General features: G+C 38.2%; 1 protein-coding gene across 1 annotated transcript in view; it reads right to left on the reverse strand.

Moving 5' to 3' along the window:
- Positions 1-25,693, reverse strand: part of Eif4g (eukaryotic translation initiation factor 4 gamma) — a 163,969-nt gene that overhangs the window by 62,990 nt on the left and 75,286 nt on the right. The window contains 1 exon segment of the mRNA NM_001167859.1: positions 708-880. Within this exon segment, the coding sequence (NP_001161331.1) occupies positions 708-880 (173 nt within the window).

The raw sequence follows: 25,693 nt of genomic DNA on the forward strand, positions 1-25,693 counted from the left end.
TATTTTTTGAATACCCACCGAGGGATTGAGTCAACGTAGGAGAATCTACAAATATTGTACGGAAAATGGTAACCGTTTTTTTTTTTTGGCGTGTAGAAGTGAATATTAATTATGGACGGTGCCTTGGTTTTAAAGACCATTTTTTTTTTTTGCAATATAATCTGTTTTCACATATACGCTAAACATAACGAAGCATACCACCTAAATCCCGTCAAAAAAACTATAAGACACCATCCTGAACTAATATTCACATTTACGCACCGAAAGCTATGAATCACAGTAGCTGGACCTCATCATCAGAAACTTTAAATGCTAGACATTTTCTTCAAACGGGTTTTACACTTAAACATAAAAAGCTAAGCCACGTCCTCTGCAGGCTATAAAACAGCCATTAAAATTATAAATAGAACATCGTCTATGACCAGGATCAAAATTATTCTATACCTCATTATTTTATATCAATAGAGATAATCGGTCAACGAAAATTACTTGTGATTATAAATGTTCGATTCGTGCCTACCTACTATAAAAGTGTATAAAGCGTACTAAAAGATTAAGGAGTATATATTATGAGCCAACAGATCGAAAAAAAGCATGCAAGCTCATATTGCTTGCGGGTCCACCAAAGCTCCAAGCTCGGGTCGGACAAACTTTTGCATGATTCTAGTTTTTTTTTTTAAATAAATTAGTATCTTATTTTTACAAACCCTTTTTTAAAATGCGATAATATTATGCATTCATGAGATAACAGTTGTGCAAGAAGTTGTGAAGTCTTATTCCTATGATGATCTGGTTTCTCCAAAACGGCATTTATGATTTCGTGAACAAAAGAAACGTGTGATGAAACAGGAAATATTGTCTTAAATTTCTTGACCGCTACCTGTAAAATAAAACGTAAGACAAAAGTAAATTATTGCAGTATAATTCAAGTAATTAATAATTAAAAATAAGTGAATTTCGAATTTATCAAATCAGGTATTTGAAAGGGTCACTGGAATAACAGGCAAATGGTGCCGCTGCTCCATTTAAAAAGCGATGCAATCGGGTGGCTAGGTACAAATTCATAGCACTTTAAACAACTAATTTAACAAATCTACGTACTTCTTGCAGCGCTCGCAGCGCTACGGCGCAAAATTCAAATCTCCCCTCCCGCTCTTACATAACCCGAACAGCACCATTTACATAAATCTCTTCCAGCTCAACATGGTAATTTTAATCCGATTGGAGAAGTTGATATACCAAGATTTGACGAGAAGGAAATAATGTCGAGCCATACCATAACTAGTGAGGACAATTTGCAATCACATCTGAATCAAAATCAAGAGTCATAATTTTATAATGTTACGTCATACAACGTATAATTATATTAATGACAATAAGCAAACATCTTTTACAATTCAAACGACTTAAAAACTGCTGAATGTAATTGAGTGTGCCAGCGTCGGCCATGAGTCAATTTGTAAAATGTAACCTAATCATTTTTTAATGCGTTCGATCCACCATACCTGTATGTGTGAAATGAAAATCAAAATTAGGCAACACTATGAGGTTTTAAATAAAAAGATTTTTACCTTAAATTTCATTTAATTCAGGTACTTTTCTACATATCTCAAGTGTTCAGTACACAGTTGACGAAATGTTGGATACGGATCAGTCAAAGGCAGAGTTCTCATGCTTAGGTATTAAGCAAGGATTAAAGCATGTGTTAAAACGCTCTTACATCTAAATAAAATTCTGACTTTGGATTTTAACATTGATGGTGTTAAGATTATAAAATAAAGTCCTAAAATCATGTGACCTATTTTGTGCAAACTATGACCCAATTACATTAACAAGTGGTTTACTGTGACAGTGTTATAAGAGTGGACGTGGGCCGGCTGGCCTGCAGTCTGCTGCAAAAGTGCGTGCAAGCATAAGCCCTACAGGCTACATTGTGCGCGGGAAACCTTGCAGCCACCGCGTTGTAGGGAGGAGCTTGACGAAATTTAGAGTGCAATAAAACTGTATCTATTGTGAGTAATAATTTTTCCCTCTCCTCCGCGTTTTCCCAAACGTTGGTGATCGCGCCAAATCCTACGAATCAAGAAAAATCCTAGTGCATGTAAGGCGCTAAGTGTTGCGCACCTGTGTTGGGAGGCACAGCGTAGCAGATATAGGTGAGGATTTATTCCACGCAGTGCTATAAAAGATCATAGCATATTAATGAGCTCCTTGAACCTTTTGTGCATTAGTGAAATATTTTTGTAAATGGAGTTTCTATAAACTGATGAAATTGGAGTTATGGTAAGGAGTTTTATTTATGACGCGCCTGCGGGAGCACAAGAAAACAGATAAAGATTTGCTTCCTCCTAGAGGAAGCTTTGTAATAGTAACATTTTGAGTTTCGACAAAACTTCTAGAAAACACTTTTTGGCGTGTTAGAAGTTCAAATCAAGTATTTTTAGAAAATGGCCGTATGGATGTGTGTGTGTGTGTGTGCCGTAATATTTCTAGATCTACTCCGTCAATGTCAATAAAATTTGACATGCATATTTAGTTTTAGATTCTGAATTCGGGAAAAACAGTTCTTTTTTATTTTCCCAGCTATTTTATAATGGCCATTTTTTGAAAAACACTATTTTGCGTTTTTTTCTATGATCCCATTATTACAAATAATTCAGCTAAACTGCATTTAAATGAGAATAAATTTACCTACTTTTCCTTGTTTGTTCCTCGGAATCGACCGCTTTGTTCGGCAGATAAAATGAAAAAGGTGTTTTTTTCTCTAAATTTATATCTCTGAAACTAAACATCATAACCTCACAAAAAAATTATGTCGATTGGCCACGTGTTAGACTATATCCCATTAAAATTTCAAGTGAGTTGACTTATTTTTTCAGTAATAAATCGAAAACTGAAGAAAATGAATTTTTTTGTGCCTCGATTACGGACGTAAAAAGTCTTTATTGCACTGAAACGCTCATCACTTTTTCTTACTGGTCCTTTGTACTTTTTTAATATTATATTTTAATAAAGGAAATAATAAGTCTAATATTTATTAGAAAAAGTAATAAACATTTGCAAATCTGAACCGTGGATCCGAATTCAGATTTGGAATAAATCGATTTTACTTTAAATTATTATTTAACGAATAATATAAAAAGAAAATTGATTTTAAATGAATTAAATAATAATAATAATAGTAGGTCCGGGATTGTGGGTAATAGATATGCAACGCAATAATTATAAACTCTTGTTTATATTTAAAATAGTGTGTATATTAACAAAAATAATTTAACATAAGAATAATGCCTATTATTGCTATTATTCTTTTTAAATCAGATTTAGTTACAATTTTGTTTATTTTTTGATGAAGACTTCTGCTATGCGATTATTAAATATTATTAAATTCTGCACTTAATTTTGCAGTAGAGTATGTGTTAGAGCGCTTAAAAGTGCTGCTCGAATTTTATAATTATTAAATTCTACGCTTAATTTTGCAGTAGATTTCTGTATATATACTAAGGCGCTTAAAAGTGCAGCCAGAGTAGACTAGGGCGCTTGAAAATGCTGCCGCTAGTGATTGAACACAGGCCTCGCATGGCCTTTTATAGGGCGCTAAGCGAGCGCTGATCGAGCCGCCGAAAATATTCGCACATTCACACAATCATACTATCATTCATTCATATTTACATTTATCATTCATACAAACATACTCGGATGCGCACGACTCGCCGTCGCTCGCTTACGCTCACATATACATATAAATACTGTTAGGCAACGCGCTGCTGCTAATGCTGGCTTGGTAGCTGGAGAGAGAAGGGGGACGCGCACGCACACATGCGCGTCGATGGCCTGCCGTCGCTGCGTTGACTACTGCGTAGCTGCTGGTTTCGTAGGAGGTGAAAAGAGTGGGGACGGCCGAAATATTCCGTGCGCTCGCTGTATAGGCAGAGTTGGATGTTTTTTAGGATTTTTTTTTAAATGTATATGTTCTAGGAAGTTACACGCCGGATCGTGTATAGGGCATTACATAGTCCCCTAGTAGAAATTTATCAACTAGTTGAGAAATTTCTACTACACCTCCAGAAAAAATGATTCAAATTTAAAATTATTTTTCTAAGTAGATAAAAAAAATATGTATTGAGTAAATTTATTTAAAAAAATATGTATTGCTACATTTGCAGCATTTTTTTTTTACCTTAGGTTGTTGTCTGTATACCACACTTACTCCTCTTCTGCCTTGCCTCCTCCTTCTTCATCGAGTTCCACTCGCTTTCAAAGTCCATGTGGACTTGTCGCTGCCAAACCTTGGTACTTATAGCCAAAAGTTGCGAAGGGGTTCGGTTTCTGCGATGGTCAACGGAGGAGAGCGTCGAGTACCCCGTTGGTTCCGCTCACCGGAGAGGGCTTTGTAGTAGATGTTGTTATTGCCGGTGTGTCGAAAAGCGCGTGCAGCTTTGCCTCGATCCGATGAGCTCTCTCCTCGCATCACAGCTTCTTCAATCGCTTCAAGTTGAGGCGCACGGACTGGATTGCCGTGATCCTTGGTTGGGTTGTAGCAGATGTTGGTTGTGCTGTGGTTATAGGAGGAGGCGTGAGGCTCTCCTTCGGTATTATAAGAGTTGAAGGTAGGTCGCACTGAACTGCTCGACCGTACGTCATTCTAACACCACGCCACTTCCACGTATATGTAAGCCGTGCACGTTCTTCGGCTGTTCGCGGCGTAACTTCGCGGTCTCCAGGCTGGATTGTCTCCTGTCCAATTTGGACAGTCTGGACCCAAACGTCCTGCCCGGAAATTAATTTACGTGGATAAACCACTGATGTATGGTTTGAGCGCTTAAAAATGCGTCCCATATTGCCTATAGATTCTTTTTTTAAAAGCGCTTAAAAGTTGTGACTCTCAAAAATGTACTGACGATAGTCAGCTCTAGCTTGCCCTTATATGGATCAAAATTTGCAGAAAAAAACTTATACCCCTCAAATTCGTAGTGGGAGTTTCTTTTAAAGGTATTGACACGGCATTGTAGTGTTTTGATGAAAAAAGGAGAAGACAGTGGCTTTGTCTACATTCCTTTATTAGGCTTTAGGAAATATCCTTAAGCCGTGTTTGTATTGCCCTCAATAAATTCATGCTTTATCTTTGTATAAATTTCTCTACAAGTATTTGACTGAATTACTTATTTTTTATTATCGTATAGAAATAGAATAATACTTGTAGGGTATGTTTACTATAGATTGAGTCATTTTTTCTTCTTTTTGTATATTTTTTATTAAGTTTAAGTATATTTTAACCTATTGAGTGTACAGTCATTCTTTGTATGAGTTAATAAATGTTAGGAAATTCTGGACTTGCATAAGTAGAAAGAAAAACATTGTTATATAAATTATCTCAGATCTGCAAATTTTATGCGATCAGACAAAGACTTGCAATTTATACATTCATCCAATTTATAGAAATATTATTTATTAATTATTTATTATTTTCTATAACATAGAAGATATATGCGCGATACATCATCTATAATGATTCATTATTTAAGTGAGAATTAAGAAGTTTATTTTTTAAAGTCAAATAAATTATTTTGATATTATTCTTATTTCTACTAAACTTTTGTATGATATTTTTTAAATCATTTATATGAAAACGACCTTTTTCCTTTTGATTATCTCGATCAATCAAAAATATGACGTTTTCCCGATTTTTCTTTGGATCTCATATGGACCTTCGTAGATTGAAAAAAATTTTGAAATTTTCTTGTTCTCTATGTCAGATATATTATTTGACTTTAAAAGAACTTCATCGCCTTCGTTAAAATTAACAAAAAGTTGTTGTTTTTCTAGATTATATTTATCAGCACGTTTTTGTGCTTTTGTTTTGATACGTTCACGTGCGGGAAAAATCCTTTGCTCGTACAGAGTATCATCTTCTGTATTAATTAGATTGATCCAATTTTTCCATGCACGTTTAGGTTTAATATTCAAATGCAATTCAATTGGTGTAAAATGTATGTCGTATCATCATGTGTTTCATTTATTATTGTTTGAATTATATTAATATATCCGACCCAGCCGATATGTTTCTCGCTCGTGAACGTGCGGAAGAACCTCCCGAGTTCTTTGTTTACTCGCTCGACGATGTTACTTTGCGGGTGTCTTATGGACGAGAAGATCAAATCAATGTTTTCTTCGGTTAATTTTTTGCTATACGCGTTCGCAGTGAACTGTAGGCCGTGGTCACATGAAATGCGCTTTGGTTTTCCGTATTGAGGAATATAATCGTAGAAAATTTTCTTTATAGTTACAGTGCAAGTTTGTCGTCGTATTGGATATAGAACTATGAATTTTGAAAATGCATCTATGGTTACGAGAATGTTTTTTATTCCACCGCGCCCCGTCCGTAAGGGACCATAAAAATCAACAATAAATCGTTTGGTGCTATTGGAATAATAGATTCCATGGGCGCTGCACATGTACGAGTTGAGACTTTGTTTCGTTGACATAAGTCGCAAAAAGCAATTATTTTGTGTGTGTTGTGTTGTATATTTTTTATATAGAAATCTTCTTGTAACATACGAATGACTTTTTTCGCGCCAACATGGCCGTGCATTTCGTGTGATTCAAGAATTAATTGTTCTATCATGTTTTTAGGAATCATGATTTTATATGAATTCGATTGATTCTTTTTGTAAATAATGTTGTTTTTGATTAGATAAGTTAATTTATTTGAATCTTTATCATCAAAGTTTTTTGAAATTAATTGATTTAAATACTCACGTTGATGCTCTGACAAGTGTTTAAATTTATTAAACAAATCTTTTGAGAATTTCTGTTTTTTCACAATTGCGATAATAATTTCTCCCGGTTTTCGTTTATCGTCTGGATTATATGTTGGATGTCGACTAAGCATGTCGGCCACTACGTTTTCTTTTCCCGATACATGGTCAATTTGTATATTGTAGTCTTGTGTGCCGAGAATCCATCTACGAATCCGATTTCCGACGAATTTACATTTGAATAAGAAAATTAAAGCCTTATGATCAGTCTTTATATATACTTTAGCCGCACGTAAATATGTACTAAGTTTCTGCAGACTCCATACAATCGCGAGTAATTCTTTTTCTGTCATAAAATATGTAAGTTCTGCTGCTTTTAACGTTCTACTAATGTATATGATAACCCGTTCATCTTCTTTGTTATCGATTTGTGAAAGTGCACCCGCAATTGCGAAATCAGACGCGTCGCAACGGAGGATGTATGGTTTGGATGGATCAGGATATGCCAGGCAAACGTCTTTTTCAAAAAGCTCTTTTACTTTATTGAATGCTTTTTGTTGTCTGTCCCCCCACCCCCAGGATTTTTGTTTATCTTTTTTCAATAACTCCAATAATGGTAGTAGTTCATTTGCATGATTGTTCGTGAATTTGGCGTAAAAATTTGTTGTTTGTATTTTCTTGTGGTTTGATTCCATTAGTCGAGAGAATAAAGCCCAAGAATCTTGTTTCTTCTTTAAAGAATTCCGTTTTCTCAAAATTTAATGTGAAATTCCATTTAATTAAACTTTCAAATAATCTTTCTAAATGATTCAAGTGATCTTTTTCCCTTTTTGAGATGCACAGAAAATCATCCACGAAATTTAATATGAAATCACCGAGATTTTTTGTAACGTTAAATAAACCGCGAATTAAAGCTGCACTGCTTATTTTTGTACCGAAAGGAACTACTTCAAATTCGTATAATTTTCCTTCGAACACGAATGCAGTGTATTGCTTACTTTCCTCGCTTAGAGGTATTTGCCAAAAACTTGACGTTAAATCGAGACTCGACATGAATTCTACACCGTGACATTGTTGTAGAAGTTCTTCTATGTTTTGGGGTGATTCAAGATCACCCTCTAACATTTCATTTACTTTGCGTGCATCTAAACATAAACGAATTGTATTGTTCTTTTTTATTACCGGTAAAATGGACTTATGAAATTACTACTTGACCGACGTATAATTTTCCAATTTAGCATTACTTCAATTTGCTCCCGTAACTTACTTTTCATATTTATATATACTGGATACGGAGGAATGAAGAAAGGTTCAGGATTTTCTTTTAATTTTAATTTATATTCAAAACCAACTAATCTTCCAAGTTTTTTATAGAATACTTTACGATATTTTTGAATTAAATTTCTTAGTTTATTGATCGTTTCTGGATTTTTTACTACACAGGATTTAATTTTTTCGTTTATTTCCATATCAGTAATATCGTATGGATCATCAACTAATGAATTACGATCATTTTGTCGATACCATAATTCATTTAAATAAGGTGAGTGAGAATCAACATTCATCGTTGTATCCTCCTCGAGTATCTCTATATAGCGATGATCCATGTTTGATTCTAATAAACTTTTGCTTTTATAAGATAATTTTTCAATTTTATCATTTATATGTATTATGATTTCATCATATTTGTATCTATATTAGTACCAAATTCTTTGATTGAGTCGATTCCTGACGTTTCGTCTGCCTTTTCTAGCAGATAGCTTAGTACTTCGTGTACTTTCCGTGACCAGTTGGCGTTTGATGAGGGATCGTCGATTATTGACTGGTTCGCGTCATCTGTAGTAAGTACTGCATTAAGGGTTTCGTTTAATTGTAATTTTAGTTCTTTCGCGGCTACACTACGGGTGATCATGGCGCTTTTTCGAAGCGTACTGGAAAATATGGTGTTACCCGATACCGCCATTTTGATTTCGTTCATGCCTCCGTATACGTCTGTATAATGTTTAAATTGTTATATAAAAAGAAACGTTATTGTATTTATAATGAACACAACTTTTTCTGGACACTAATAAAATCCTGAATAAGATTTAAAATAATTTCATGGTGTATATTTAGTTCTTTATTGATTTTCTTAACATTTTTCATATCATTTACAAGTATACAGGGTGTCCCATTTTAATTTACCACCACCTAAAACAGGTTAATAATTTGCTCTGAGAAAAAAATGTTTCAAATAAAATTTGTTGGGTTCGAAGGGGGGCATCTTTTGGCTATTTTAGCTGCGACCTTGAACATAACCTTCAAGGTCATTTGAAAGTCAAGACCAAATTTTCATATGAAATGTGCATATTTTATGGCGGATTCGGATTCTACTAAAAAAGAGAAACACTTTTTGTCTGAATCATTTTTTTAAAAATCCCCAAATTTTTGTTGTAAATGGCTTTAAAAAAGTTGAAAAAATCACTAATATCTCTTATTGCCCCACCCTTTAAAAGAAGTTAAAAATTTGCTCTGAGAATAAAATGTTTCAAATAAAATTTGTTGGGTTAGAAGGGGGGCATCTTTTGGCTATTCCAGCTGTGACCTTGAACATGACCTTCAAGGTTATTTGAATAAGATTTATCACAGATTCGGGTTCTACCAAAAAAGTAACACTTTTTGTCTTAACCATTTTTTGATCATCAATAGGTAGCTCTCCCTTTAACTGAAAAGAGAATTTGTCCTAGAAATAAGCTGTTTTAGATGAATGTTACTAGCTTCAAACAAAGACAGAGGTATCCTTTTGATCACTTAAGGCAAGACCTTCACGTCCAGCCACTTAAGGCAAGACCCCGTCCAACCACTTAAGGCAAGACCCTATCCAGCCACTTAAGGCAAGACCTTCACGTCCAACCACTTAAGGCAAGACCTTCACGTCCAGCCACTTGAGGCAAGACCCCTTCGTTCAGCTAGTCACGGAAATTTCAACGCCTCAAGTGCTCTATCAATTGCCCATTTTGTTGAATGCACATTTGTATTCTCTGCCGAAAACTTCTTTGGACATCTATTAATGTTTGTGGGGTGAACGCCTGGAATGCTGCAACAATTCTCTCCATCATATTTTGTGCCGTCGTCGGGGCTTCCGCGTAAACTCTCTGCTTCACGGCCCCCCACAGAAAGAAGTCCAATGGGGTCAAATCTGGCGATCGCGCAGGGAATTCACAGATTGGACTACCAATTCCAATCCAACTATTTGGGTATGTCGCGTTCAGAAATCTCCTGACAAGTAGTCTACGATGAGCGGGAGCACCATCTTGCTGGAACCACATGTCTCGCCTTATTTCTAGCGGAATGTTTTCTAGAAGAGGTGGAATTTGGTTCTCGAGAATATCTAAATAAAGCTCGCCGTTTAAATTACGGTCATAAAAAATTGGACCCACAACGTATTCCCCAACTATGCCCGCCCAAACATTAATTGACCACCGTCTTTGTGTACGGTGATCTCGCTGCCAATGTGGATTTTCTTCTGCATAATAATGCGCGTTATGAAGATTAACTCCTCCCATATTGTCGAACTTTGCCTCGTCTGTAAAGAGAGTCCGATTAAAGAAAAATGGATCTATGCGCATTCGTGTTTCCGCCCATTGACAGAATCTAAGTCGCCTGGCAGGATCACCAGGCTCAATGGCATGTGTAAGGTGCAAGTGATATGGATGAAATCTAAAATGACGCAATAAACGGGAAACTGTTGATCTGGGTACTCCATGCATTCGCTGAATTTGTCGCGTCGAAATATGAGGATCCTCGGCAATTACAGCACGAACCCCAAGTGCAATATGCTCTCTTGGGCCCGTCCGTCGCCTCTTCCTTCTTAAGTTACCTCCTTGAGCTCTTATCGTTAGAAGTTTAATATTCCTCCTAGTAGGATGACGAGCGTCCGGATACCTTTCAGCGTACAGCCTCGCTGCAGCCTTGTAATTGTCGTGACATTCTCCCAGAATCTTGATCATGTTGACTATCTCTACTGGCGTGTAGTCAGCCTTTATCTGTTGTAGGTAGATTTTTTAGGGAATATTTAATCTTACTAGAAATAATTTATTATAAGTATTTTTCTGCTCTGAAATTCAGAAAGTCAATGAAAACCTAATGATGAGAAGCTTTGAGGAGCTGTAAGAATTTACAAGCTTTACCAATAGAACGATAACGAAGCAAAAAAATGTCTTTTAGCGAGAAATAAAGCATTTACGAGAAAAATATTTCTTAAAAAGATGCGTACTTTATCAGAGAATCTGAATATGATTTAAAATATGTACAATTTTCATTAAAAAAACTAAGCTTGATTTTGATTCTCAGTTGAAAACATGCCCCTTACTGCTCAAACTTGCCCCAGATGATGTCAAACTTGTCCCAGTTGTGACCGTAAACTTGCCCCAGATGATGTCAAATTTTCCGCAGATGACGTAAAACTTGCCCCAGAGAATGTCAAACATACCCCGAAGATTGCAAACTTGCCCCAGAGAATGTCAAACACACCCCGAAGATTGCAAACTTCCCCCATGTGATAAAAAATGAATCAGATTAGCGTTCTAATGAACTTTGGTTCTGTTAATAAATTTTTTGGTAATTTCATTTCTTTGAAAAAGAGAGTATTTTCCATTAAAGTGATGGTTCTTTCTTAAAATGAATTTAAGGTTCGAGGTCAAGGTCATAGCCAAGCTTCAATTGCCGGAATAAAAATCGAGGATTACCGTTAAATAAATTGACTGACCTTCGAATGACCTTGTTGGTTAAGGACAAGTTCATGGCTAAGGTCATACTTGGACTTAAATTTGTAAAATTGTGTACGTTTCTAATTCCTCGGATAAAATGTAAAATTTTTAACTTCTTTTAAAGGGTGGGGCAATAAGAGATATCTAGTGATTTTTTCAACTTTTTTAAAACCGTTTACAACAAAAATTTGGGATTTTTTCAAAAAATGATTCGGACAAAAAGTGTTTCTCTTTTTTAGTAGAATCCGAATCCGCCATAAAAATATGCACATTTCATATGAAAATTTGGTCTTGACTTTCAAATGACCTTGAAGGTCATGTTCAAGGTCACAGCTAAAATAGCCGAAAGATGTCCCCCTTCGAACCCAACAAATTTTATTTGAAACATTTTTTTCTCAGAGCAAATTATTAACCAGTTCTAGGGGGTGGTAAATTAAAATGGGACACCCTGTATATAAAAGTCGGGTCTGGTTATCACTTTCGTCTTTTAATTTATTTAAGATTTTATTGCGTCTTATTTTATATTGAATATTTTCGTTAGTTGTATCATTCAATTTATTGTTTAAGATTGCAATTTAAAATTCAAGATCTTTTATCCTTTGATCTTGAGATCGTGAACGAAAAAATAGGACATCTAAAGCTCTTGAAATTTTTAATAATTGAACCTTTCGGTTAATCTCATTCTCCCGGTTTTGCTTTGTGGATTCTATGATCCATTGATCGGTTGGTATGCGTCGCATTAGTTTTATAATGTTTGGATAAATTTATATTTTATAATTTTCAATGACTGCAAAATAAACAGACTGTACGTAGAACAGATCTGTATCTTGCTAGTGGTACAAAACGGTAAATATTTTTATCAATAGGAAAGCTTTAATTATTATTGATTTTACTTTAAGTGTTGCACATCCATTTTAAAAACCAACAATCCTGGCAGGATCGCCATTGAAACGCTCATCACTTTTTCTTACTGGTCCTTGGTACTTTTTTAATATTAGATTTTAATAAATGAAATAATAAGTCTAATATTTATTATAAAAAGTAATAAACATTTGCAAATCTGAACCGTGGATCCGAATTCAGATTTGGAATAAATCGATTTTACTTTAAATTATTATTTACTAGGAATGAAGGCGCGCTTCGCGCGCTCCTTATTCTATCTATGTCTAATAACCCTGGTAGAAAAAACAACATAAGTTTTGGGTACACTAATTTCTGCTAATATTTTTACCATATTACCTACCATATGTTACCATATTCTGTAATACTTTTAATATAAATATATTAACAACGCCCAAAGTCGTTGTCGTTAAGGTCTGAGAAGTGAATTTGAAGAAAAGTTCAGTAGAAGAGTCAGTGAGTATAAGCCTATTATTACAACCCTATTCATTTGCATTGTAAAAAAGCTAGGCAATTGAAATTTTACACAGATACTTGATATGCTACCTATAAAAACATGTAATCCAGATGATTTTAATTTAACTGTTTTCATTCATATTTTCACATTGAGGCACATGTGAATTTTTTAATTTGGCGGGTCACATTTTGCTTATAGGCAATTACGCAGTAAATACTATCTCTAGCACATTGTATTTTTGGTTTTCAGTGTATTTTTACATGAAGAAAGTGATAAATATTTTGCCTTTCTTGTCAAGACATTAATAAGAATTTTAACTCTTAACAGTCGTGAGAGATTTTGAGATCGATGCCTATTTCTCTATTTTTGCATTTGCTCTCATTCGAAAACTAACGGGTCTAGAGAGCACATATTTTACATATAGATTTATTTTGTGTCAATGAAACAATATACAAAGTTCAATTAACCTTAACTGAAATACTTTTTATTTCGATTCCGACACTGATGTGAATAACTAAATAATTATCATGGGTGTTGAAGTCGAAATCAAAAGTATTTCACTTAAGGTCAATTCAACTTTAAATATTTTCACAACCAAAACAGAAATATATATGCAAAAAATGAGCTCTCTAGAAATTAGTTTTTAAATGAGAGCAAATGCAATGCAATGGAAAAATCTCAAAATCTCTCACAACTATTAAAAGTAAATATTCTCATTAATGCCTTAACAAAAAAGCCAAAATATTTATCATTTTCTCCAGGTAAAAATACGGAAACCGGAAATACAATGTGCTAGAGATAGTAGTTACTGCGTGACTGTCTATAAGCAAAATGTGAGCCGCTAAATTAAAAAATTCACATTGCCGTTGGTGTGAAAATATGAATGAAAACAGTTCAATTATCTAGATTACATATTTTAAAATTTAAAGGGCATTGTAGTGATAAACTCAAATTCACTGACTCGGATACTGAACTTTTCTTTAAATTCACTTCTTAAACCTCACCGTGGGCGACTTTGGGCACGGAGACACAATATATCTTTATACTTTTTATTCTTTTAATTGCACTTCTCACTTATATTTAAAAAAAAACTAAATAACACACACACACACACACACACACACACATTATTACCTACTTCAAATAGGGTTAGGGTGACACTTTTCAATGCACATGTTTCAATACTACACTTTTGGTAATGATTAATTTATCAAGATTTCTTGTTGGTAATATTGCATATATTTTTTTCTGAATCCGCTATTCAGATTTCATACTATTTAACCTCATTTCATTTTCTTTTAAACACCTGAAAAATTTCTACCAGGGTTATGACTGTTATGAGGGTTATGAATTTAAAGCGTGCGGGTTCTCATCTGTTACCTAGGCAACCGACCATAGCAACCAATCAGAATCACGTATTAAAGGCTTCACAACCAAGTCCATCATTTTTTTAAGAGAGGAACGAATAATATAAAAAGAAAATTGATTTTAAATGAATTAAATAATAATAATAATAGTAGGTCCGGGATTGTGGGTAATGGATATGCAACGCAATAATTATAAACTCTTGTTTATATTTAAAATAGTGTGTATATTAACAAAAATAATTTAACATAAGAATAATGCCTATTATTGCTATTATTCTTTTTAAATCAGATTTAGTTACAATTTTGTTTATTTTTTGATGAAGACTTCTGCTATGCGATTATTAAATATTATTAAATTCTACGTTTAATTTTGCAGTAGAGTATATGTTAGAGCGCTTAAAAGTGCTGCTCGAATTTTATAATTATTAAATTCTACGCTTAATTTTGCAGTAGATTTCTGTATATATACTAAGGCGCTTAAAAGTGCAGCCAGAGCAGACTAGGGCGCTTGAAAATGCTGCTGCTAGTGATTGAACACAGGCCTCGCATGGCCTTTTATAGGGCGCTAAGCGAGCGCTGATCGAGCCGCCGAAAATATTCACACATTCACACAATCATACTATCATTCATTCATATTTACATTTATCATTCATACAAACATACTCGGATGCGCACGACTCGCCGTCGCTCGCTTACGCTCACATATACATATAAATACTGTTAGGCAACGCGCTGCTGCTAATGCTGGCTTGGTAGCTGGAGAGATTAGATTAGATTAGATTAATTGCTCTTTATTTTTGTACATTTTGTTGTACATATAACAAATATAGTGTATTATGATAAAGGAATAAATAAAATTTGTGTAAGGGTATATAGTATAAGGTGTGTGTGATGTTGAGAGATGACATGAGATGAAAGAGAATGTATGTATGTTTGTGCGATGTTTATGTGTTTTCCAAATTAAAGAAATAATTTTTAGTTGCTTGTTTGAAGTGTGATATGGATAGTGTGTCGCGAAGCTGAGATGGAAGGCTGTTCCAGAGGTAGGAGGCGCTGATGAAAAATGAATTCCTCAGCGTCTCCGTCTTGAAGGACGGGATGTCCAGTGGAGTCACCTCGCCCCTGACGGGCCTGAGTGCGACGTGGAAGTCAAAATAGGCTAGTAGATAAGCTGGTATTGAGGTGTTGAAAATTTTTCTAAGAAAACAGGCCATGAAGTACTTCCTACGTCCGGCGGTGGTGAGCCATTGCAACTCACGCCTGTAAGGGGAGATGTGCTCGACCCTCTTTACACCATAGATGTATCGGATTCCCGTATTGACAAGCCTCTGCAGTTTTAAGTCAAGCTCTTGAGTCTGGTCGCAGTAAACAAGTGAGCAGTAGTCGATGAGGGGAAATAGGAGTGCTTGCACTAAATGTTGGCGCAACCTGAGGCTAGTGCTCTTCCGAAAGAAATATAGCCGATACATTAAAGAGTGAGCACGTTTACAAGTTTGTGTAACGTGCTCTTTCCACGTAAGTTTTGAGTCAAGCACCAGCCCCAGGTTGCGCACAGATGATTCAAAGTTGACCTGGGCCCCCCCTATATTTATATAGGTGTTAGCAGTAGAAGGTAGAGCATTGATATAGTAGGGTGAGCCCAGGACGATCGCCTTAGTCTTACTAACATTCAGCTTAAGTCTGTTTAGTGCTGCCCAGCCCATTATCCTCTCGGCGTTAGCACTCACTTTGTCAGAACAGGAATCGAGCTCCTCAAGGGGGCATTGACAGTAGATTTGCAGATCATCCGCGTAGACTAGATGGGATACATCTGAGTCAAGGCAGAGGCCAATGTCATTGATGTATAACGCGAACAATAAGGGGCCCAAGACTGACCCCTGTGGGACACCGGTGTTTAGTGGTAGGAATGTAGAGAGTTCGTTGTTGTCACCAATGACGGCCTGTTCTCTACCAGAAAGGTAAGATGCAAGCCAGCGGATAACCTGCTTGGAGAAGCCGAAGGAGGGTAGCTTTCTGAGTAGCCTGACGTGACACACTGTATCAAACGCCTTGCTAAAATCAAAAAGAAGCAGAAGGGTGACCTTCTTCCTGTCCATTCCAAGCCTGACATCATCAGTCAGCTTAATCAAGCCGGACTGCGTGCTGTGGCCAGTGCGAAAACCAGTTTGGAAACTATCAAGATAGAGTCTAGTTTCAAGGTATTCAGAGATTTGATTGTGCACCAGCCACTCCAGCGCCTTGGATAGAAAGCAAAGTAGGGAAATCGGTCGGTAGTCAGTTACAGCTGTAGGAGAGTTGATCTTGTTTAATGCTCTTACGAGCGATGATTTCCAGGCAGAGGGAAAACATGCCTCACTCAAAGACAGGTTGAAAATTTGACAGATTAAAGGAGTGAGTATTGGTAGTGCTTTAGAGATTACAACCTGTGGGATGCCATCGCTTCCCCTGGCCTGGGTATTGAAATGTGAAACTGCAGCTAACACGTCCGATTCTGTGATGGCCCTGAAGATAAAGTGTTCAGGGAGGTCTAGACTCTCGAGGGTCCGCAGATACTCCTCGATAGATGGAGCTTGAGGGTCATTTGAGATGGAACTGAAGTGTTCGTTGAGAGCATCTGGAGAGAACCGAGCAGGTGGAGAAGATTTAGAGGTGGTAATGCCAAGATTTTCAAGTTCTCTCCATATCTCTGCAACGTCGGTTAGAGTAGACAAGCGTGAATAATAGTAAGTCAGCCTGGCTTCCTCAACCCGTTGATGAGCGTCATCCCTTGCGATTCTATAAAAGTATAGATCCCAAGGTAGACGACTTCTGCGAAAACGCCTGTAGAGCCTATTCCTTTCAGTTAAAAGGTCACGAAGAGCCGCGGTGAACCACGGGTGACGTTTACGTCCAGGGTCTATGATGAGTTGCACCATATGGCACAGAAATAAGGGAGTTCTCGTCGATGAAAGCCTTGATGAAATTGGCGTCTTCAGACGAGGAAAGTTGGTCAGCATTGAAATCACCCATGATGACCTTCGTGGAGTAGTTGTGCATGTGTGTTGTTAGTTGCTCAATAAAGTTAGATCCCTGGATAAAGGGAGAATGAGGAGGGCGATACACAACCCCCACGAAGATGGGCGATATTCCCTTAGCTGTGATTTCACAGAAAAGATACTCCGGCTTACCTGGTTTGCCCGACCATTCACCATCAGATGACGAGATGATACAAGCTGTCAGTGAGTGATGGATGTAGAGAGCCACACCTCCACCGTTCCTGTTTCTGTCCCGTCTGTAAAGAGTGTAATCGTCCAGTGAAGGGATGGACGATATCTTGTCGCTTAGCCAGGTCTCGGTCACAGCCACTACGTGGAAGGGGGAACGAGTGGACAAGAAGAACCTGATCATCTCAATGTGACCCGTAAGGGAGTTCGCATTGAGATGACAGACCCTGAGACCCCCAGACAGAGACGCTTTAGATGTAGATGTGGATGTGTTTGATGTTTTAGACGGTGGTTTTGGTGGAATGATATGTAAGTGTTTTAATGTGTGGTGTCCGTGTTGGCTATTGGCGGTGTTCGGGCTAAAAAATCTTCCAGATCAGCCTCTGTAGTGATGATGGTGGCTCGTTCATTGTCTTCGCCAGAACGGATGAGGATCCTACCATCCCTCACAAAAGAGCGGCATCCTTTCCTCCTCTTTGCCTCCAGCCTTGCCCTGATTCGCAGCTTGTGAATATCTGGAGGAAGCAGCTCATTTATATTAGAGAGAAGGGGGACGCGCACGCACACATGCGCGTCGATGGCCTGCCGTCGCTGCGTTGACTACTGCGTAGCTGCTGGTTTCGTAGGAGGTGAGAAGAGTGGGGACGGCCGAAATATTCCGTGCGCTCGCTGTATAGGCAGAGTCGGATGTTTTTTAGGATTTTTTTTAAATGTATATGTTCTAGGAAGTTACACGCCGGATCGTGTATAGGGCATTACAGCACTTGAGATTTTGGGAAAAAGTAGGTATTTTATGTGTTTTGGCTAAGTTCATTGTACAGCTTTCAAACCCCTATGATTCTTAAGATATCAAGGTTTCAATTTTTTTTTTTGAACATTTTTTTTTCCTTATATCTCTAAAACAATGTAGTCATATGCTTCAAACTTATATTAGGTGATTTACTGTAAAAAAGCTGTCTGCTGCTAAAATTTTAAACGATTTCGTCGAGCAGTTCTTAAGTAAATAGCTAAAATGTAAAAACCATTTTTCTTAAAACTTTTGCTTCTTTTTAGAGGAGTGTCGTTGCACGTCGTTAAAATGCCTCCCTTGCGAATTTTGCGAATTTTTTCCCACTCACCCGCTCATGTTCGATAAACTTCTTTTGTACCCCTCGTTCTGGTAAGTACTATAGTATTTTGTTAAGAAAGTTGCATCTTCAGCAAAATAATTAAAATTAATAATATCAATTGATAAAATTTGTAATTCTTTTTTTTTCGAGTTTAGTCAGTTCATTATTATAAAAAATAGATCAGATTCAATATTATAAAAAATAACATTTTTTAACACACCCCTGCATAAAGTTAGTACTTTATCCCCGGCGCGTCATGTATGTATATAGAAACGGAGGATTCAAAGGAATAACAAGAATCAACGACGAATTTAACATCGGCTACTATATCTATAGCTATGAGGAGCACTGAGATTATTCCTCGCTGTTATAATATATGCGACAGCATAGCATACGATTGCCCTTGTGCGTCTCGACTTGAATTTTAGGGTTTTTGCGTGTGTGGATTATCTATTTGAAAACAATAATAAATGCATTAACATACTGTATATTCAAACAATATTTTATTTATTGGAACTACAAATTTAGTTAGAGAAAGCTACATACATGCCGATGAATTGGCAGCGGTTCTTTTCTTTATTCCTGGCCGAAAGTATGTTTAATATTAAATGCTCATTGATAAAAAAAAACTGTTGTCAGCTGCTAGCTTACGCTCGGCCATGATTTTTTCTTGGTCTGACAGCACACTCTTCCGGTAACATTGCTTAGCGCGACGCGCGATTCCCGTGAGTGACTGTTAGGTCGCCCTGGGATCCTGCGTGAACCGTAATGCGACAATAGTGACACCTGCCACTATTGGGACCAAGGCCAACAAAACGAGAGCGAGCATCGGCGGTTGCTCTATGTTCGGGCTGACCTTATCGCGAGTACTTCCAAAAATTAAGCTCAGTAATGAACGCTTTCTTTCGTGCGCATATACACTTAGATCCATTTGAACATTCAATTATTATTGTGGTTAGGGATTATCACACCCACGCGTGTAGCACACATTTCCGAGCAACAAAGTTTAGTTGTCAAACAAACAATCTAAACCCGATTACTCTCCACTATTCCTTTGTCCTTACACACAAGCCCACCATCAATCTCAACGCGGTCGCGAATATCGGAAGCGAATTTTGCGAAAAACTCACGATCCGTAATATGGTCCTTCGAGCCGGATTTGTCAGCGACCTATAAGTATTACCAGTTTCGGTTCGATTAGAGAAGAGGTTTCGAGAGAAGCTTCCTCTTCTGGGGCAGTTGCAAGTGACTCAACGGTTCGGAAACACGAGCACGTCACCAGTCCAGCTTCACGGCTTTTCAGACGCCTCTGAGAAAGCATACACTGCAGCCATCTACCTCGTTACCATGGACACTTAAGGAGTTCGTTGATATACCCTGGTCACTTACAAGAGCGAAGTTGCTCCAGGCAAGGCAATAACTCTTCCTTGCCTAGAACTCGGTAGCGCTCTCCTTCTAGTCAAGCTTCTGCTAAAGACGTAGGCGAACTTCGATGACGATGGAAACCTGTCTACTGCTGGCCGGACTTTTGAGTCGTACTGGCCTTGCTCAGTGGTTCACCCAGTTCCTAGAAGGTCTTCGCGGCGAACCGCGTTAGTAAGATAATGACACCGCTACCATCTACTTACTGGAGACACGTTCGCTCTTCCTCAAATCCAGCAGACTCTGCTAAACGTGGCCTGACACACATTCAGCTTTAAAAGAGCCAACTGTGGTGGTCATGACCTTCGCAGATCTTTGGCAGGGCTGCAGAGCCACAGGCTTATATCTACGACACGATCTTGGAGAAACGATCGACGACGGCCACTATTCACATTGCCGTAGATGAGGAAGACGCTTGAATTAAAACGCTCTTAACACGCTTCTTTTCCATATGCCTAGTTTCTAAAATGCTACACATACACCTACAAGAAAACGGTATTAATAAGAAGGAAGACACTCAAAATTTGAATACAATATACACACACCTTATACACCAGCTGAAAACAAAACAAACATAAGCCAGGCTCTAACGTCAATAGCAAGAAGTTGGTAATCCAACAGTAGGGCAAACCTGTACACCGTGTTAGCCCCATTCGTAAGCGGGCAACTGTAGTACTCGTTTCTGAGCAAGGACAAGAAACACCTAGTGATCGTCCCGATATTAAATGATAGGTAAGCAAATATTGGTTCTACTATCATTTAAAATTGTCTACTATCTTGTTTTTTTCTTTAATTTTAAAAAGTCAAAATTTTTTATTATCGAAATATTCTTATTAAAAACGACACTCCTCTAAAAAGAAGCAAAAGTTTTAAGAAAAATGGCTTTTACATGTTAGCTCTTTACTTGAGAGCCGCTCGACAAAATCGTTTAAAATTTTAGCAGCAGATTGATTTTTTTATAGTAAATGACCAAATGAAATTTTGAAGCATTTGCTACATTGTTTCAGAAATATAAGAAAAAAAAAATTTCAAAAAAAAATTTTAACCTTGATATCTTAACACTTTTTTCATTTTATTTGCGGAATAAAGCGGTCGATTCCGAGAACCAAACGAGGAAAAGTAGGTAATTTTAATATCATTTAAATGCATTTTAGCTGAATAGTTTGTAACAATGTGATAATTGAAAAAAACGTAAAAAATAGTGTTTTTCAAAAATCAAATTAGCGCGCCACGCGCACTCCTTGCATCGCGAAGCGCGCAAAACGCTTCGCGTTTTAAGTGTAAGGCACGACGGCTAAGCTTTTGGGCCAGATAGGGCGTGTCACACCGAAATTGTTATTATATTATATGTACCAAAAATCGTTTCTAGGGTTGTTGTATATGTATAAGCGTTTTGAAAAAATCTTTGTCACGGTAAAAAGTTGTGTTTTTGAAATATCTACACCTTTTACATTTAACGTTTTTATGTATATAGCCTCACAGTTTTATGATGAATACTGATTTATTATACAAAAATTAATTTTAGCCTGTTAACTCGAATTAAAAGCAATTTCACGCTTAAATGTGAATAGGAAAAAGATGTATTTTTTCGTGATCTACAACTTTTCTCTATAACTTTTTTTTGTAGAATGCATAGAATTTGAGTATGAGCCAAAAAACCGTTCTTAGCGATTTTTGGATGTGACCGCATTCTGCGTATATATGCAGGATCGAGCCCAAAATAAACTTGTCACCTCACTATTACGAGAGGACTTCGCACACAAAATTTTAGCCCGATCGGTCGAAAGTTGCGTGAGATATCGCATCTCACACATTTTTCGATGACAAAACTATAAGGCACTTCTGTGTCGTGGTCGTGCCTAAAAATGGTCATAAAAAAAATAGAAAAATACAAAATAACTGTTTTTCCCGAATTCAGAATCTAAAACTGAATATGCATGTCAAATTTTATTGACATTGGTGGAGTATATCCCCAGACTGATGCTGAGGAACGTAGGTAACTGAGTTAAGCCCAGACTCCCTCACCCGATGCAGATGAACGTAGGTGTCGGGGTTAAGTCTGTCCAGAGGATGACCGGTCGATACTGTACAAAGTAGACAAATAGACGGGTCCCACGAAAGTATTGTTTAATGTAAGTGCCTGTAAGGATCCGGTGACCGAGGGCCACTTGTGCTGAGCTTGCTTACACACATACACAAGCGCACACACACACTCACACAAAACACACACAAACACACATACATATAAACATACAAAGAACACATTCATATACACACACAAACACACACAAACACATACACGGGGAAGCCTGACACCAGTACGTGGCGCGTCCCCCGGGTGACGGATGGGGGAGAGCTCGCTGTGGTATATACTTCAGAAGGTAGAGCAAAAATAAAATATGCACCATGGACCAAATTAGGCCGCCGCTGCAATCCGTAATCTGCCAAAAGGAGATTCTAGGTGGGGAGTCAATCTGAGGTTGCGACCTAAAGTGACCTAAGCCACCTTTGGCTCCCGCATACGGCAAGACGGGAGGCCAGGCACATAGCCTGTACCGGTCAATCGGCTAAGGCAAGTGCGTGATATTGCTTGATGTCTGCCAAAAACTCTCTAGAGAGCCACGCACTTTGTTCAAGGTGAGAGGTTCAAGAGAGTAGAGGTGGGCTAGGGCAGTATCGCGTGCTATACCCTGGTATGATGTTCCCAGTCTGGCACCGCTTACAGTCATGTGTTGGGGCCATGTCAGCTGCCTCCATACACGGGGGGATCGAGGGTGGTCAGACACATACCGGGATGAGGACTATTATTGAGCATAAATAATTTAACCGAGCAAGAAGAGAAAGCAGGAAAAGGAGCTCTCGAGATCTGGAATACAATCCGGGATGCTAGGCGAGAACGAGAAAGCATATAGAAGAAGATCCGAGACAGGCTGGACTCTATCGATAATGTTGTGTGTGTGTCAAACGCATCCGACATTCATAAGTCTGTTAAAATCAATCTATCGGGGATTGTTTCACAGGTTAAGCGGCTTGAAAGAGGACAAGTGGCGCTGGAAAAGAGCAAGGGGAGCTTTGGATTGATATTAAGTAAAGCGGAAATGTTAACGAACCAGCAGCATATCCAGAAGAAGGACAAGTCATTACAGACGATAGATGCATCAAACGCGGTGACGACAAGAACGCTAAATAAGCGTAAGGCAATGTTACCAAGCCAGGTACAATAGCGATAAAAAAACTACGCTAATAAAACGAAGAAAGATAAGGAAGTATCCCCTGTGGTAGTTACATCAAAAAGCCAATAACAGGTGTCTTCGGAAGAAAAATCAGACCCACCCTGGCAGGAGGTTATCACCAAAAAGGAGAAAAAGAAAGAAATGAAGAGGAAAAAGGAGATACATGAAGGCACTGGTGCCAAGAACAAAAATAACACTAGAAAACAACGAAAGAGACCCACTAGGCCTGATGCACTTGTTATAAAAGCTGCTGAGGGGAATTCGTACGCTGGTATTTTAAGGAAAATAAAAGCGGACTCCAATCTGATAGTGCTTGGTAACAATGTAAATAAGATACGCAAAAGGGTGGCAGGAGATCTTCTTTTGGAGCTACGACGCACCAAAGACGTGAAAACGCAGGAACTTCAAGAAGCGGTTAAAGCGGTGCTAGTAGAAGAAGCCACAATTAAGAGGCTTCAGCATGAAGTGGTCTTTGAAATAAAAGACCTTTACATGCTTACCTTTAAACAGGATATTCTAGAAACCCTGAATATTGAGTTTTCAAGACCCTCCGGAAGACTTATGGAGATACGCAGACCGCCGTCGTACAGCTGCGTGCCCAGATTGCCCAAAAGGCGATCGCAAGGGGAAAGCTCAAAGTAGGTTGGGTTAATTGCAGAATTAGGGAGATTAGTCAAGAAATGCGACCACCTAGATGCTATGAATGCCTAGGTTTTGGCCACATTGCAAAAAAGTGTACAGAGACGTACGACAGAAGTAAATGCTGTTTTGAGTGCGGAATGGAGTGCTGGTAGCTATACATGCCCATCCTACCGAGCCGCATTAAAAGATCTGAAGAACCAACGGAAATTTAGATAGTGCAAATAAATCTAAACCAGTGAGACAGCAGAGGACCTACTCAACCAGTATGTCCGCGAGAAAGAGGTAGACGTAGCTATTGTGTGCGAACACTATGAGGATCTAGATAAACCATCGTGGGAAATGGACACTACGGGTAAAGCAGCGATCTGGGCATATGGAAATGATGCTTTCGGTGGAAAAATGAAGACCTGTGAAGAAGGATTTATACGGGCTAAGGTAGCAGGTTTCACTGTTTACAGCTGCTACGCTTCACCTAACGCTTCAATCGAACAGTTCAAACAACTGCTAGTCAGCTCATACAAGACGCAGTAAGGAGGGAACCGGTACTGATTGCAGGCGACTTCAATGCGTGGGCTGTGGAGTAAGGCAGCATAAGGACTAACCACAAAGGTCGGATACTCCTAGAAGCAATTGCTCTGGTAGATTTAGTCGTAGTTAATCAAAGATGCACGCAAACATTTAGAAGAGGAGACGCAGGGTCTATTGTCGACCTGACGTTTGTTAGCAGCAGCCTTATTGTCTCAGTTGCTTCATGGACAGTAAGTGAGTACTACACACATAGTGATCACCAGGCCATAATAATGGAGGTAGGAATATCAAAACAGGGACCCAGTGCGAGTACAACGACCAATAGAGCTAGTTGGAAAACGAAGGATTGCGATAAGGAGATGTTCCTGTTAGCACTAGAAGAAATGCAACTGTCTGGAACAGCAAACAGCAAGGCGGAGAAGGTGACGGTAAACATCACCCGAACATGTGATGTTGCTGTCTCGAAGAGTGGTATACAGTAGACGACCATCGGTATACTGGTAGGACAAGGAGATTGCGCGTTCACGTAGTGTGTACCACTGGATCAGAAGACGAGAACAACGGGCGAAGAAGAAATACTAAAAAACTGGTATAGGCAAGGAAATAGTAGATGGCCGCGGACGAGAAATAATGGACGCTAAAAGAAGTCTCAAGAAGAAAATCCACGAAAACAAACGACGGTGCCTCAAGGAACTACAAGACGAGGTCAAAACAGACCCTTGGGGTCGACCGTATAAAATAGTAATGAAGAAGATTAAAGGAACCTACTTGCCTTCACCAAAATGCCCGGAACTATTGCACCGAGTACACTGAAAAAAACACAGTCGTTTCTGCTGTAAAGTTCGGTAGTTTTAACCGTTCTGCCACCGTAACGACTGTTCAGTAAGAACTACGGTGTACCACTGGTAATTTTGGCGAGTCGCGGCTTGTAAAATTGGTCGCTTACGCGGGACATCAGCAGAAACGACCGAACTGATTCTTAAAAACTGCTGAACTCTACGGTAATTTTTGCGAGTCTTCGTACAATGACGGATTACTGGTGCGAGTTCAGTTAAAATGGCTGTGTTTTTTTCAGTGTATTCGCAACACTGTTCTCGAGGCAACTAGAGGAACCAAGTGTCGACGAAAGAGGTGTGAATGAAGAGGCTATCCCACCAATCACGATTGAGGAATTGGTAGCCGCCTGCAGATGGGTAGGAAACAACAAGGCCCCAGGGCCGGATAGCATTCCGAATATTTCATTGAAGCATGCCATTCACGCTCATCCAGAGGTCTTCGTAGACTTGTACAATACATGTCTAGAAGAGGGAACATTCCGCACAAACT

The sequence above is a fragment of the Nasonia vitripennis genome, assembly GCF_009193385.2.
Source record: "Nasonia vitripennis strain AsymCx chromosome 1 unlocalized genomic scaffold, Nvit_psr_1.1 chr1_random0002, whole genome shotgun sequence".
NCBI classification, from domain to species: Eukaryota; Metazoa; Arthropoda; class Insecta; order Hymenoptera; family Pteromalidae; genus Nasonia; species Nasonia vitripennis.